The sequence below is a fragment of the Nannospalax galili genome, unplaced genomic scaffold, assembly GCF_000622305.1.
Source record: "Nannospalax galili isolate Female #2095 unplaced genomic scaffold, S.galili_v1.0 scaffold979, whole genome shotgun sequence".
Classification (NCBI taxonomy): Eukaryota; Metazoa; Chordata; class Mammalia; order Rodentia; family Spalacidae; genus Nannospalax; species Nannospalax galili.
In genome coordinates, this window is record NW_008343671.1 from 782,438 (window position 1) to 798,843 (window position 16,406).

At 50.7% G+C, this 16,406-nt stretch overlaps 1 protein-coding gene across 1 annotated transcript in view; it reads left to right on the top strand.

Moving 5' to 3' along the window:
- Krt80 (keratin 80) overlaps window positions 1–12,251 on the top strand; it is a 21,292-nt gene extending 9,041 nt beyond the window's left edge. The window contains exons 3-9 of the mRNA XM_008839994.2: window positions 1,184–1,244; window positions 1,518–1,613; window positions 8,404–8,568; window positions 9,008–9,133; window positions 9,748–9,968; window positions 10,797–10,852; window positions 10,985–12,251. Coding sequence (XP_008838216.1) covers window positions 1,184–1,244; window positions 1,518–1,613; window positions 8,404–8,568; window positions 9,008–9,133; window positions 9,748–9,968; window positions 10,797–10,852; window positions 10,985–11,109 — 850 coding nt within the window. The 3' untranslated portion in view covers window positions 11,110–12,251. The remainder of the gene's footprint in view (window positions 1–1,183; window positions 1,245–1,517; window positions 1,614–8,403; window positions 8,569–9,007; window positions 9,134–9,747; window positions 9,969–10,796; window positions 10,853–10,984) is intronic.
- Window positions 12,252–16,406: the final 4,155 nt, after the last annotated feature.

Genomic DNA, 16,406 nt, shown 5'->3' on the forward strand with positions numbered 1-16,406 from the left:
CACACACACACACACACACACACACACACACACACACACCACCCCTGCAGTCAGGGCTTCTGAGGCATTTTGTCTCTCTGATGGACCACTGTACCCAGCCCTATGACCTGACACCCTCAGAGACCCTCATTGATTCCTGGAAGCTAAGACAAGGCCAAGGACATCATGTGTATCCCACACTCAGAGATTTAGAGACACAGGTGCCCTATAAGCATTGCTAGCCTTAGATCCACTCCTCTCTAGAAGGCATGAAGTCAGTTGACAGGGCCACAGGTGACGCTGCCTCTGCTGAGAGGTCAGGGACTGGGGCAGGCAGGCGGCTATAATTAGAGCCATGACTCAGGCATTCCTGGAGAGGAGGAAAGAACCTAACCAACATCCATGTTCATCCACTGGGGCTGCCCTTCAGGGCTGGAGTAGGAAATCTGAGGCTGGCAGAGACCCACCCACCCTATGGAACCAAGGAAACTGTCCTGACTTGAAGAAGAGGACGAAGTTCACAACGGTGAAGTCAGCTGTCACAAAGCACACTGGGGTCTTCTCTCTCCCTGTTCCCCTTTGGAGATCACAGGATGTCATGGCATCCCACTGCCTCGTAAAGCCAAGGGGAGAGGATGGACTTCAGGGAAGGGCTATAGATGGGGAGGAATGGACAGGGTACTTGGAGAGGACACACCCCAGGCACAGCCCACCTGGACTTGTGGTTCTGAGGGAGGAATGGGGAGAGGAGCCAGCAACGCAGGGTCAGGGAGGCTTCCTGGGGACGAAGTGTGCATCGGGGCTGGGAAGTTGTCAGCTGCTGGGAAGAAACTGGGAGGGTCATAGGGAGAGGGAATGTGTCTTAGAAGACATGTGAATGTCCTCCAAAGGAAGGACCATGGTTTCTTGTTTGTTTTGTTTTGGTTTGGTTTGGTTTAACAGGATCTATATAGCCCTGGATATAGCTCTGAATAGCCTAGTACTTACTACATAGCCTGAGTTGGCCTCAAACTTGTAGAAATCCTCCTGTCTCTGCCTCCCACATGCTGAGATTTATAGGCAGGTGCTACTATACCCAAAAGGTCCACCTTTTCTAATTGGCACAAGACATGTAGAAGTTTAACACAGACCTGAGCCCTACTCAAGACAGTGAACCAAACCCCAAGTTCCCACCCCATCACTGAGCAACACCCCCCCCCAACAGGTATGAGGACGAGATCTCTAAGCGCACAGACCTGGAGTTCACCTTCGTCCAGCTGAAGAAGGTAACCGCCCACTCAGCCCCCAGGACTCTTTGTCATGGCCCTCTGCCTTGTCCCCAGTATCCTCCCACTCTCCTTGGTACCCAAGCAAAGCTCTCAAACACCTGGGTTCCAGGACCAATAGACAGAGAGAAAGGCCTATCTCCAGCCTGCCCTTTCCCCGGGCTCAAAGGCAAATCTATAAGAATCACCCCTCCCTTGACACTGCCCTACCTCGAATGCTGCCCTGGACCTTGCCTGTTAGTCTTCATCTCTCACCTCTGCTCCCAACCCCAGGACCTGGATGCTGAGTGTCTCCGACGCACTGAACTAGAAACCAAGTTAAAAGGCCTACAGAGCTTCGTGGAGCTGATGAGAACCGTCTATGAGCAGGTGAGAGAGCAAGGTGGGGTCAGAGTCCCATGCAGCCAAGCACTGACTGCTGCAGGATCAAGGGAAAAGGGAGAGAAGGGACATCCACAGGTGTAGAACATTCAATAGTCACCATTTCCAGCCACAGACATCACAGCTTTCCAAGCCCCTATCTGCCTAGATGTCAATGAGCCTTACATTTTCCTTTGCCACATATTTCATGACACAGGGGTAGGATCCCAAAGTCTCTCTCTTGGGAAGAACCATCTTCATGTGTGCTGGAGTGCCAAGAGCAAGCAGGGACGAGATGCATTGGTTCAAGGCCTCAACTGGGGGCCTTGAGCAACTATTCTATTTGGGCTGAGCTCCCTCTGGGCCTTGCAACCCAAATCATGACACCCCTCTTCCAGCACTGATGGGCGTGCATTTTACCCTCCCAACTCTTGGCTAAGGCAAGGAAGGCGCATAGTGGCTTTCAACCCAATTTGAAATGATCCAGTAAATGCAGACAGAGGAGCTTCCGTGGCCCAGTAAGGGCCTGCCTCTTTGGGAACACTGCAGCTTCCTGGGCATCCTTCAGAGGCACTCCCTTCTCCGTGTCACCTATCACAGAGGGAAGGAGTAAAGGGTAACCTTCCACAAATGTCTGTGTCTAGCTAGCAGTAAGCAGAGCCATTGCTGGGATTGCCAGGGTCCAAACGTTGTGGGTTGCAAACAGCTGGCGCCAACGAAGCCAGGGTTAGAACAGAGGCCAATGTCACCATACAGAATTCTGCCATGGGCCCTGAGGGCTGCTGAGCACAGCGTTTCAGCCTCATCCTGTGGAAGGGGAATTGGCCCTCCCTTCCAGCAGGCTCAGCATCCCAGGACCACCCCCCCATGGGACTGTCATGGTATGGAACAAAAGAGAGAAAAGCCCTAGTCTCAGGAGCAGCAGGAAGGCGGCTTCCCAGCCACCCACACCAGCAATCCTGAAAAGCACCCTGCCTGGCACAGTCCTCCACAGCCAGGCCAGAAGCTCTGTGAGCATCCCAGGACTCCATGTCCCAGGCTAGCAACTCTGCCCAAGCTATCTTTGGCTGGTATGACCAGCCATGTTCACCAAATGCCCAGCAAACTCAGAGCTCTAAGCCAGGGTACAGGCCCTGCAGTTGAGACCCAGGCAGAAGGAGGAAGGCCATAACCAACAGACCCAGGCACTTCCAGAGGCATGTCCAAGAGACTTCTTAACCCTTTCCCAATAGCCAGGTCTGTGGATTCCATTCATGTCCTGCAACCCTAGCTGGCTGTGGTAACACACACCTTAGTTCCAGCACTCTGGAAGCAGAAGCAGGCAAACCTCCATAAGATCAAGGTCAGCCTGACCTACATAATGAGTTCCAGGCCAGCTGGGGCTCTAGGGAGACCGTGGCTCAAAAACAAACAACAAATGCTACAACCCTTAGGCCCTGTTTGATTCCTCCTTTTCATTTGTTTTGTCACTTCTGTAACTTGGGTCAAGCTATGTTGCCTCTCTGTGCCTCAGTTTCCACATCGGTAAAATGAGGAGGCTAATAATAGCACCCTGGTAAAGGCTTATGATGTGGACTAAAGCCATTCAAGTGTTAACTGTGTACTTACTAGGTGCCAGGCACTGATGTCACCTCTCAAACAAGACATGTCTCTCCTCTCAGGAGAGCACAGCTTAACTATGAGGAGACAGGTGACCAGCAATGAACATGTAGCCAAACAAGGTCACTCGAGAAGGTGAGAAGGCAGAGCAATTGGTGATGTCATCATACTGAAGGGCAAGAACAACTTCAGAGCCATGGTCAGGGGTCTGGGGGGAAGCAAGTAAGCTAAGCCCAAGACAGGAACAGTCCAGTTCAGTGGGAAAGCTGTACAGAGCCTCCATGGCAGTAAGGAGCTTGTCACTAACAGGAAGAAGGAAGCTGCTGTGGTCAGGCCAGATAGAGCAGGCCAGGGGCCACAGGCCAAGCAAGAGGCATCGACGGCCATCAGGGCTGGTGCACATGGTGCCCTGGGCTCTGAGACAGAGTTTAACCTTGTCTAGGTGTAATGGATCCTGGACAGGGGCAACTGCATCAAGTCCTGCTTAGGGGGGTTCAAGTATGATCTGTGCTGTAGAGCAAGGATACAGAGAACAGTAGGAACCAGGGCTTTACAGTTGTTCCCTGGTGTCCTTGGGATCAGTTCCAAGACTCCTGCAGATACCCAAATCCTCTGATACTCGTGTTTCTCACATAAAATGGTGCAGTGTTTGCATATAACCTGCACACCTCCTCCCCTGTACTGTAAACCATCTTACAATACCAAATACAGTGTAAATAATAGCTATTACACTGTATTCTTTTAGGGAGTAATGGCAGAGAAAGCAGTCTGTACGTGTTCAGTACAGAGGTAATTTTCCCCCAATTGAGACACAGGTGAGTACATGGGCAGCTTATAGCAGTTATGGCTACTTTTACAAGCAGCATGGGAGCCAGTCATCTGGGCACTAGGGTATAGGTTTTATGCTCCGTGTTTCTCCTAAGCCTCAGAAAGTAACACTGACATTTGCCAAAAAGATACCAGTGAGTCTCTAAGCCAATGCTGCCAACCTCATAGGTAATTTTAATTTTTCTAGCGGCCAGGTTTAAAAAATAAACTGGCAGGAGGCACACACCTTTATTCCCAGCACTTGGGAGGCAGAGACAGGTGGATCTCTGTGAGTTCAAGGCCAGCCTGATCTACATAGTGAGTTCCAGGCCACCTGGAACTACAGAGAGACCCTGTCTCAAAATGACCAAAGTAATAATAATAATAGTAATAATAATATATTTTATTTAGCCCAACATAGCCAAAATGTGAGTATTTCAACTTATAATCAATATAAAATTAGTGGATTATTTTACTTTTCTTCCTTATATTAAATGTCCAGAATTAGGCATGGTGGTATACACCTGTAATCTAGCACTCAGGAGATGGAGGCAGGAGGATCAGGAGTTCAAGGTCATCCTCCACTACATTGTGACTTCTAGGCCAGCAAAGGTTACATGAGACCCTGTCTCCAAAACAAAATAAAAACAAACAACAGCAACAAACTAATATGAAGTATATTTTACACTTTCAGCTCATCTCAGTCAGACCAATCACATTCCAAGTGTTCCAGGGCCACTGATAATGGGTGGCTCTCTCCCAGGACAGAGCAGGTCTGAGCAAAGGGAGGTGCGGGCCCCCCTGACTGGAAAACATCATGGACCATGGGTAGCCCCAGGAGAGCCGGACACTCTAGTTTCAACTTTGGGTCAAACCAGAAACATCTTGTAAAGACCTGTATTCCATCTGTATCCCAGAAAAGAAGCATCCTCCCCTCTCTCCAACCCCAGGGAACATAGAGCTGGACACCCCCAAATCCCTTCCCAGTCAACTGGGTAAGACCCACTGTAGCATGTGTGTGGGGACCTAGTCACATCTAGCCTGAACACTGCCTGCCATGTCCAAAAGCTCTGGTTATAGGAAGGTGTGAGGGTAGGCTCTGTTGACAGCCTCCTGCTTCCAGGCTTACTTCCTGGGTGGCTGATCACTACAGAGGAGCCAGCATTGTGCAAATGACTTTTGCAAGGAGGCCATTTCAGGGACGACCTGGACAGTGTATCCTGGCTTCATCACCTTTACCAGTTACAGAAATTGTAGCACTAGCTACTGTGTATTGAGCCCTTACTATGGTCCAGGTACTGTGCTAGGTGCTCTCCAGACTAAGTCTCAGTTAATCCTCATGACAACCTCACGAATTTGGGTAACAATGCAGTGAGCATAGATTTTAGAGCAGCCCAGATTTGAAGCCCACCTCAGTAACTATGTGAACTGAAGCAGGTTATTTTAATTTATGTTTCAGTCTCCTCGTCCGTAAAACAGAGGTCAGAGGACAACGTCAGGTGTCAGCTCTTACCGTCTACCTTGTTTGAGACACGGTCTCTTTGTTGTTTGCAGCCTGCTATGACAGTCTAGCTGGCTCTCAAACTTCCAGAGAGTCTCCTGTCTCTCCAGAGCCTTAGGAGCACAGGGATTATAGAAACACTAATGTGCCCAGCTTTACATGAATTCTGAGGATTCAAACTTGGGTCATTTTAAAGAAAGTGCTTTACATACTGACCCAGAACTTATTCCTTACTAGATCCTAAGATCCACTTAGAACAATGTCTGCCACAAGGTAAACATTTAAAATCATTACCTATGTTCAGTTTGTCCCATTTTACAAATGAGAAAATTGAGGTTTGGGGAGGTTTAAAAACTTGATCATGGATCTCTAATGGACCTGAGGTGGTCATGTTCAGAGTGCAGTGCCCCTAAGAGCTATCTATCTAAGCAGCACTGGTTTACCTCAGGAGGGTCACCATCTACCCCACTGTGGGGAACATGCAGCGGACACACATGGCAGCCCATCAGACTCTAGCTCTCTAGAGAAATGCTAAACTGTATTGTGCAGCAACATTTGCCAACTTGAGGTGTTGGGGGCCCATCCCAAGGCAGCACCTCACCACACAAATGAGCATTGTTATAAACCCCCCACCAGCCGAGGGGCCAGCATGTCTAGGCAGGCGTACAGCTGCTCTGAACATGATTTCCTGTTTCTGTTACCACACTCCTGCCTTACCTGCTTCTTTCCAGAAAGGGTCTGAGTGTGCTCCATCAGTGATAGTCGTCCCTTGGCCCCAAAAGGGAAGACTTCCTCCCTGTGGCATCTCCTCATCATGTCCTGACCATTCCTGGATTGGACGTCAGGCCTGGGCTGGAGGCTGGAGGACTGGATCCATAACCCCCATTTACTGACCTCCACAACACACCCACCAGGGGATCCCCAAAGCCACATCTCTAAAACTGTCCCAGCAGATGCCCATTCACAATGGACAATGTCAGTGGTGACGAGAGACCATAGAGGAGGCACCTATGATGACTGTTGACCTGATTTCAGGCTAGGCCTTCGGCCTGCCTTTGCCCAGAGACTCTGTTTGATTCATTTGAAGATCAATCAAAATACCTGGGCAGGAGACCCCCAAAGATCGCTGGTCACTAAGCTTGGGTCCTGCCAACTGTCTGGGCCTCTAGGACAACCTGATGCACCCAAGCTCCCTTGTCTAGCTGGCCTTCCTTGTCATCAGGAGGCCTGGTGGACAGGTTGCAGGTGAGTGGATGGGAAGAGCATCCTCAGCCATCCACGCAGCCCATCTGACCCAGCCTGAGCCCTGTATCTATACACTAGGATACAAACTAGCAGTTAGAAGTACCAGCCCCTGCCAAGGGCAGAAACCAGGACACTACCACACCCTCTCTGAGCATAAAAATAGATTATAGTCAGGGTCAGGGGGCTAAAGTTACATATGGTCATGAGTGAAACACTCAAACCAAGCGGGCCTCTGGATCCACGTGCGCCTGTCAGGAAGCAGGGGACAGACCGAAGAGTGGGACGCACATCACTATGGGGTAAAATCCAGACCTGGGGGAACCCTGCAAAAGACAACCCTGCATTTTCAGTAAGAAAAAATTGAAAGGGAAAAGAAATGGCAGCTGAAGACCTTTAGTGATGGGCACTATGCACCGACTGCCATGTATGCACCTTGTTTGCAACCTGAATTTTTTTAAAAAAAAGGCCAAGAGCAACTAGAAACACCAGCTGAAATTTGATGATTGATTGAAACAGAGACAGACTATGGATGTCTGAGCCGGTAGCCCAAGCCCCACACCTGCAGAGTGAGCCACAGCCACAGCCCCTCTGCCTGGCTCCCTTCCTGCCCCTCTGTGGCTAGCTGATTCACTTCTCTGTGAGTGCTGGCAGCCAAGCTCTGTTGACATGTTTCTGTTCCAACTTCCATCCTGAGGCCCTCTGAGGCCCCTGTTGTTATTTAGCACCTCAAAGGAAGCAGCCCAGGCTTGTGGCAATACTTGCAGCCTCTAAGAGACCCCTGTTCCCACTTGTCTCCCCATGTAACCCTGAGCCTTCCCGTGGGAAAGACAGACTAGGTCACTAGAAAATCAGCCTGGTGCTACAAAGACAAGAGGAGTGATTCCTTGAATCACCCTCTATGCTTCAAGGGCTGAGCCAGACAGACAGAGCACAGGAACAGAACCTCGGGTGGAACTCTGCTCCCCACAGTTGTCTCCACCACTTGCCTGTACCCCAGTGCCACCCCCACCCCCCACCCATTAAGAGGCTGTGTGCAGAGCATGCAGCACAGGCAGGCCTGGAGTGAACCTCAGGGGACAATGGGCTTTACTACCGCCAGAGGGCTCTGAGAACAAGTAACTGTGATGGTAAAGCTGTACCTGGGCCTGAAGTCAGCAGTACCCATTTTCCTGAGGGCTCACCAGCCTCTCTCTTGCCCTATCCTGCCCAGCATCCTGTCGTTTAACATAGATTCAGTAAACTGAGATGTTGCATCACCAGATATGGGGGCTCAGAGTGAACATGGCCCTACCAGGCCCTCAGGGGTCTCCCCATCCAGTAAGGAGGCAGAGGGCAGGATATAAAGCCCTTCCACCTCCCACCCTGGCTAGGAGGAGGGGTCCCAGCCTGGAAGTAGAGGTCAGAGCCACTCCCTGCTCTCTACCCTTGCTGAGAGAGAGAACACAGAGTCAGGAAGGACAGGAACCTCCCACCAAGCTTCCCGGATGAGTGTCACAACAGGAAGGTAGATGCTTTGATCATCTCCCCAGGAAAACACAAGAGAAGTAGCCCTGCCCTCCACCTCCCCAGGGGAGAAAGGGAGTTTGGGTGGCTGAGAAGTCTTGCATCGGCCCCACCAGCCCTGAGTCCCCCACTTGTGTTGGGCAGGAACTGAAGGACCTTGCAGCCCAAGTGAAAGATGTGTCAGTGACTGTGGGCTTGGACAGCCGCTGCCACATCGACCTGAGTGGCATCGTGGAGGAGGTGAAGGCCCAGTATGATGCTATTGCTGCTCGAAGCCTGGAGGAGGCTGAGGCATACTCACGGAGCCAGGTTGGAGTCTGACTGCACAGGGAGGAACGGGAAGAGCTGAGAAGATAGTACCTGAAAGCACTGCAGCTCTGGTCCTGAAATTCTCTGAAGGGCCATGGGAAGCAGGTGCAGGGATGGGAGGAGGGAGACCGCAGCATTCTATCCACAGCAGCGTGGAGAATGTGAGATCTAGCTTCTGCGGAACTCCAGGGGCAGTGGGAGGGAGGGAAAGAGGCAGCATTGTATCTTCCTGGAGGTCACAGTACTTGCCATCACCTAGGCCAGCTGTGAGGCTCACCCAGGGCAGCCTGGAGGAAGACATCCAGGGGCAACGTGTGGGGCAGGAGAGGGAAATGGGGATGGGCTGCAGAGATGAGGCTAGGGGATCTGAGGAGGGTGAAGGATGCTGAGGGACCCACAGTGGACCATCCTTCACCATCCCTCCTCTATGCCCCTCCAGTTGGAGGAGCGAGCAGCTCGCTCTGCGGAGTTCAGCAGCAGCCTCCATAGCAGCCGCTCTGAGATTGCAGACCTGAACGTGCGCATCCAGAAACTGCGGTCCCAGATCCTCTCCATCAAGAGTCATGTGAGCAAGCATCTCTGTGGCACGCAGGGGTGTTGGGAGCTAGAGACACTCACATTCAAGCACCCCTAAGTACATAAGAAGCCCTTACCAAGTGGCTCTGAATGGATCATTTTGTGCCCCTAGCCTCAGTTTCCTAGCCTGCCAAATAAGAAGGAACAAGGGCTATGATGGCAGTTGTGAGGATCAAGTGATCTCTGCCAAGAAATGTGCTCTATAAACTGGCCACAGTCACTGGGCATCAAGAAAACCCCCCATAATGCATACCTAGGGCCCCACCCCTACCCAAGTTCCCAACCAATCAAACAGAAATAGAGGCATGAGACCTAAATCCCAACTTCCAGTCAGGATCCTTGAGAGCAAGTTCTGCCCTGTAGGGACAGCTGGAAGTGCTCCCTAGAGTGACTGGGACTTTCCAGCTCTTTGGGTCTAACTGAACTCCCTCTTGCCGCACTGCAACCCATTACAACACTGAGAAATTCAGACAGACAGACAGACATGCACACACGCACATACACACAGGTGAGTGTCCACCACCAAAAACAGAGACAACCTCTGGCCTGGCCCACTTCCTTCCCCAATCACAGCTTCCTTTCCCCCTGGCCTCCTGACTACAGTGCCTGAAACTGGAGGAGAACATCAAGGTGGCAGAGGAGCAGGGTGAGCTGGCCTTCCAGGATGCCAAGGACAAGCTGGCCCAGCTGGAGGCCGCTCTGCAGCAGGCCAAGCAGGACATGGCGCAGCAGCTGCGTGAGTACCAGGAGCTCATGAACACCAAGCTGGCGCTGGACATCGAGATCGCCACCTACCACAAGCTGGTAGAAGGAGAAGAGAGCCGGTGAGGGGCAGGACGGCAAGGGAGTGGAGAGCCCGGGGAGAGGGGCAAGGCAGAACTGAATGCCAGGCCCAGACAATAGCTGCCCTTCCAGTTACACCCCAACACAGTGAGCCTACAGGACTGTGGGTTAGTCATGGCTCAGACACTGGGATTTGGGCCTAGTTCTGTTTAGCCTCAGTTTCCCCAGCTAGAAAATGGGATGATGATAAGCATAGTTCTCCATACTGGAGAAGCTGTACAAATGTGTCAAAAATAAGTGATGTGACTGGCAAGATGGCTCAGTGGGTAAAGACACTGCCCAGACTGACAACCTGAGTTCCATCCCTGGGACCCACATGGTAGAAGGAGAGAACTGACACACACAAGTTGTCCTCTGACCTTTAAATGTACATTGGCACATGTACACTCATAAATAAATGTAAAAACAATTTAAGGTAGGTATGCTATTTCAAAATGGTACTCAATCATGTTAACCATGTATACAGAGCAAAGAACAGGCCCAAGGAGTAGGGCAGGGTGCAGGCATCCTGGCCGATCCAAGGTCAAGGTTTGAGTCTCAAACACCAGGCCTCTCCCCTCCTCATACCCTAATACCAACAGGTGCCTGGGGATCTGGGTCCTCAGCTTCCCAATTCCCAGGAACTCCAGAGACAAGACTGGGTCCTAGAGGCAAGGAAAGCTGGCTAGCTAGGGTCATACAACAGGACAAGCCCAAGCTTGAGGGTAACAGTGAAAAATTGCCCTGCACTTGCCAGACTCTGGGTCCCTAATCCCATAGGGGATAAAGCCCCAGGTTCCCTCACACTTCACCCTGTTCCCCTCCCCCAGGATGGACCTGCCCTCTGCCACTGTGGTCAGTGCTGTGCAATCCCGATGCAGAACCAGTAAGTCCACAAGCCTGGAGAACCAGGGCAGGGAGGACACTGGGCATGGGGGACTATGACCCTAAAGGCATCATTTAAGTAGCTCCCAATCCTCCATCCCCTTCCCTCCTCTACCCTTTGTGTCCCCTGCAGCTGCCTCCAAGTCTTGCCTCTCCAAGACCCCTTTCCAGAAGAAGAAGAAGCACAGGGGCCCCGTGATCAAAATCACTGAAATGTCAGAGAAGTACCTCTCGCAGGAATCGGAGGCCTCGGAGTGAAGCAGCACACCCCAGAAGCCTCGGGTCACTCCCACTGGGGCCGGAAGGATGGAAGCAAAGTTCAAGAAAGTAGCTTGGAGCCTTCAGGTTGGGAGAGGAGACACTGAACTGACACTGAACTGAGATGGGTTCCAACCGATCAGTGGTGGCAGGGAGCATCGCCAGCTCCATTTTCATCAGTGTCTCAGTCGCCACTTCCAACCTCCTGGTCACAGATTTTCCTGGATGGTAAAGGGGAACTTGGGGTCAGTCTGCGTCCACCTCCTCACTCCTCTGGGGCCCCTTCTTCCCACATAGCTCTGACAAGGTGCTTGACTTTTGCCCAATGCTTGCCCTGACCTCTTGCCCCAACCTTGCCTTGCCTCTGCCTCAGAACTGAGGATGGTTCCCTCCCTCCCAACTCGGGCCATAGGCTGGGCTGAAGGGGACCCTTGTCCTTATTTCTTATCTGGGGGTTCCTGGGGGCTAGGTGCAAAGGATTCCTGGCTTTCCGGCCCTCAGCTTCCCCAGATGCCTGACAGTATTAGGGACAAGGGAAGGAAAGGGTTGGTGTTTGACACAGTAGCCTGAGTCTCAAGGTATCCCAAACACCTGCACCCGCCCTCCTCTAGGAACTCTCCCCAAGAGGTCAGTTAGAATTGGGTTCCAAAGCTACTCTGGCCATAGCTAGCACCCTGGGAGGAGAACCCAGAGATGATAGCCTGAGACCAGGCCTTCCCTTCACCTCTCTGTCATTCTGGGATGTGCCCCCAGCCCAGGACTCTGAACCTCAACTCCTCCTGCCTTTGGTGCACAGGCCTGAGAGCTCCTCACCCCACCCTGCCGCAAACCCCAGGCCCATTTCCTACTTCCCAAAGCCTCTTTTGTGACCCCACTAGGCCAAGGCTATCCCATTCCCATGTGCCTACTGTTCCTGTTTCCTCCCCACCTCTGCCCCTTCTTCCCTTTGGGCTTACTTTCCCTGCTTCTGGTGAGCCATGAAGAAGGCTCAACCTGGGAATGTCTGGAAGTTTCTGAGTCCTTGAGTTGGTCTGGGAAGCCCAAACAACACCCTTCAAAGGATTCAACCCAAGAGAGCCATTCTGTACCCAACAAGGAGATCTGGGGTTGGCCAGACAGTTCCTACTTCCTACCGTGACTCTCAACTCTGGAGCTTGCAGGGGCATAGAAGTGCCAGCCTCCTCACCCACCAGCCTCCTCCTGGCTTTCCTTTCCTCCCCTGGACCTCTGCCCAGCCCCTGCCTCACCTCCTCCTGTCTCCTATCTCTTCATCTCATTTTCCAGGACAGGATGCTCTAAGGCCCTGGCTCCCCAAGCCTGGGGGGCGGGGCTGCTGATGGGCTACCAACTCTTTTAGTGCAGAGGAACCTTCAAGTTCTCAAAGTGGGTGCTCACTGCTGCTTTGTCTCAGGCTATCAGTTTCCAAGGGAGCCCTCAGTGGGGATACACGATATAGAAAGTATATATTATTTTCTCATAACTTATGTGGCTTTTAACTTATTGCTTCCCTTCCTGTTTCTGCATGATCAGTGCCATGTACACTATCAGGAATTCAGAGAACTCATTCTAGCCATTTACCTGACTGGCTGACTCAGGCAAGGGGTGAATAAACTCTTGAGATTTGTCCATGGATAAAGCTTCCAGGCATGCTTTTTTTGTTCTCTCTCTCTCTCTCTCTCTCTCTCTCTCTCTCTCTCTCTCTCTCTCCTGTTAAAGACCACTATTGGTTCAGCACTTAAGAGCACTTGACTGGTTTTGCAGAGGACCCAGGGTTCGATTCCCTAGCCCATGTGTGTAGCCCAGGTTGGTATCAAACTCTTATAGCCAAGAATGACCTTGAACTCCTGATCCTTCTGCCTTGGCCTGTAAGAGCTGTAATTACAGGTGTGAGCCATTATACTCTAATTGTACATCTGATTTCATCTCCTCTCTCAGGTCCCATGGTCATCCCAGGCTGACCATCAGGTATTATGAACACTCCAGTTGTAGGGAAAGGGGTCTGTCCATCCAGGGACAGAGCTGTAACTTCAGACCAAAGGCTTGCATACAAATAGGATCCCTGTCCCACTGTGCCACCAGGAGACTGTCACCACGTGGATCCTTCTCCCAGTGCCTACATGTCCAGGACCATATGGACTGCCTCAGCAAGCACAAACAGGAGGATTCTCCAGCTGGTGGTAGGGTTCTTTCTCCAGTATGTCTGCTGGACCACAAGGTGGCACAGCCCAGAATACATTGAGAAATGAGCAGGCCTAATCCTGACAAGTCAAATTCCAGATCCACAAATAAGGATTGAAGACCATCTCCAAGGACCAGTAAAGATGGCTCAGTGGGTGAAGGTATTTGCACCTAACCCGATGACTTGTGTTTGATCCCCAAACTCACATGGTAGAAGGAGAGAACCAACTCCTGCAAGTTGTCCTCTGACCGCCACACACATATTGTGGCACGTGCACATGTGCGCATACACACACATTAAATAAATAAATAAATAAATAAATAAATAAATAAATAACCCAGGCCTATGCTAAGACACCTAGATTACTTTCTTCCCTTTCCCCTGCCAGGAACCCATAGTCAGATTCCCAGATAAGATAGCAACTTGTGATAACAGACCTACGCTTCACAGAGTACAGATGTGATTCCTTTGGTGGGTAAAGGAAGGGACAGGCACTAGAATACCGTAGCCCACCCACTCACTGACCCAAGAGGCCTTGGACAAACTGAACCTCAGTTTCCCTATCAGTGACAGGGAGCACATAGCTCTCCTGGGGCCGCCTTAAAGGTGTCTGGAGATCTGATGACAGTTGTGCTTGCTCTATCAAGAATGCTACTTAGCTCACTGCCACATTTGACCCTGTGACAGCTCAGCCAGTGGGAAAGGTCATCAGTGACATCACTGGTGTTGGTAGGGCAGATGTTAGGAGTTACAAATGACTACTAAACCTTGTGCTAGCTCACAATGGCACAACTTAGCCAGGCCCTGCATTCTGTCCCTCCCTCTGAGGGCCCTGACAGACAGGCTTTCCTCCCAAAACACAGGACAGATGAACAGGTAGCTAAGTACATGCCCACTCCAAAGATCCACAGCGCTGAGGTGGCACTCTTATGTGCTCCTTGTTTCCTATTTTATCTACTTCTGAGTATGAGTTTGAATTTCCAAATAGGAATATGAATTTTATACTCAAAGGTGCTGGGATATCTTTATTATCCTTTCTCCTTTCTTTGAGTTATTTTTATCATTTACCAACTTTGTGGGTTTAATTTTCAGTATAAGTTTACTTGAAGATCATCAACTTCCTGATAAGTACCATTTGGGCTACTTCCTGTGATTTTCATTTGTAACATTTTTATTATCATAGCGTTAAAGCAATTATTTGACTCATAAATTCTTTAGAAATCTATGACGCACACCTGAGTCATTCATTTTACAAGCATTTTTTGAACACGTACTCAGCCTGTGCCTGGCCCTGCTCTGGATGTGCAAAGGAGCGCACTAAACTCCCCAGCCTTGCTCTCTGTAGCCGGCACTCCTTACACCTCCCTCCACAGGACTGAAGAGCTACCTCGCACTCTTTACCTCCAGAGTTTGAACTCTAGGCTCCTTGAGGAGTTGCGTCCCACTCTATCGGCAGGACCCGCCACAGTGCCTGACTCAGAGCTGTGATGAGACTAGTCCTTGGAACCAGAGTAACTTCATCCTGCGGCAAGCCACCGTTTAGCTCATCTGTATGCCAGACTGCAGAAAAACAAACCGTCCTTCCCACGGTTGGACCCTGTTGCCAAAACCAGCAGAATCCTTGATAAGGGCAAGGATTGAGCACACATAAACACCTAACTTTCTCACAGTCTGGATTTGTCCGTGCCTTGTGCCTGTGTCTGTGTCTATGCCTTGTGTCTGAGCCTGTAGTCACCTCTACAGTTTTAACACTAGGTAATGCTCTGAAGCCAGGTTTGTATGGACTCTGCTGTAAACTTGGAGTCAAAATAGGAAATTGGTAGGCAGGGGTGGGATGGCATGGCAACCTTAGGAAAATGCTGCTGCTGTCCACAGTCATCCAGTATTCCCTAAGTAACCCCTAATAAACTCATTTTACTCATCAAAATGGACTTGTATCATTCTTTGGGCTGTTGGTGCTGTCCCAGTTTGGAGACAGATGTTCATTTGCTCTCCCTCAAAGAAGTCACACAAGAGTAGAACTTCAACAAATGTAAAATGAGTAAGAAAAGGAATGACACCCCTTCCCAGCCACTATCTCCTAGCTCCAAAGCTCCATGAAGGCAGGATGTGTCTGGCCAACTCATGAGTCTCCAGAACTAAGGGAATGCCTGACACATGGCAAAAGGTACTGTTGGTGGGAGCGGGGGGCAAGTATGCCCTCACTCGGGTGCCTCTCTGTTAGCTGGGGCCCAGAAAAGCTGAGCACTGTAACTTTAGTCACCCAGATAAGAGGAAACATTTTGGTTATGTAGAACCATGCTTTTACCTGCAGACCAGCTGCCATAGGAACAGGAAAAAATGACCAACCCCAGCAGTTAGTGAGATGGACTGAAACAAGAAAAGTAGGTAGAATTGAACAGGTTCCACAGCTGAGGCCTTGAGGTCCAACCAGAATCCCCAGGTTCACCTCGGAAGCTCAGGGTTCAGAGGCAGTGGTTTGTGCTTGGGAATCGGTGCCCTGGTAGCACTAGAGAAAGTGGACACCTGTAGGACCTCAGCCAGAGCCCAGGCAGGCCCTGTGTGCGGAGGTTTAATGGCACCACCTTCCCTCACGCCTTTCTCCTGGCGAGTTCAAACCTAAGAGAGAAATGAAGACAAGCATGGTTCTTATGTTTGGGGAGCTCTGGGCCTGATGAATGAGATCCCCACAGAAACAGAGTCAAAGACAAACCAGAGACGCCTTGGCAGACCTCCCCATCCCGCCGAGGCCTACAAAGCAGCCTGGAAGTCAGCCTTGGAAGGCTTCCTGGAAGGGGAGAGGAGGCTGAGTAGAAGGAAGGGTACTATTGATGCAAAGAAGGGAGAGGAGTGGGTTTGCTCCACCTGGAATGCCCGTCACCAGGCAGTAGCTTAAGAATGAAGAAAACTGGGGCTTGAGAGATGGCTCAGTGGTTAAGAGTACTCACTGCCCTTGCAGAGCACCTACATGGTGGCTAACAATTGTTTATAACTGTCTATAGTTCCAGGGGATCCAACACCCCCTTCTGACCTCCAAGGGCACTGCATGACACGGGTGCACTTACACGCATGCAGGCAATACAATAAAAAATAAAAATAAAGTATTTTAAAATTTATT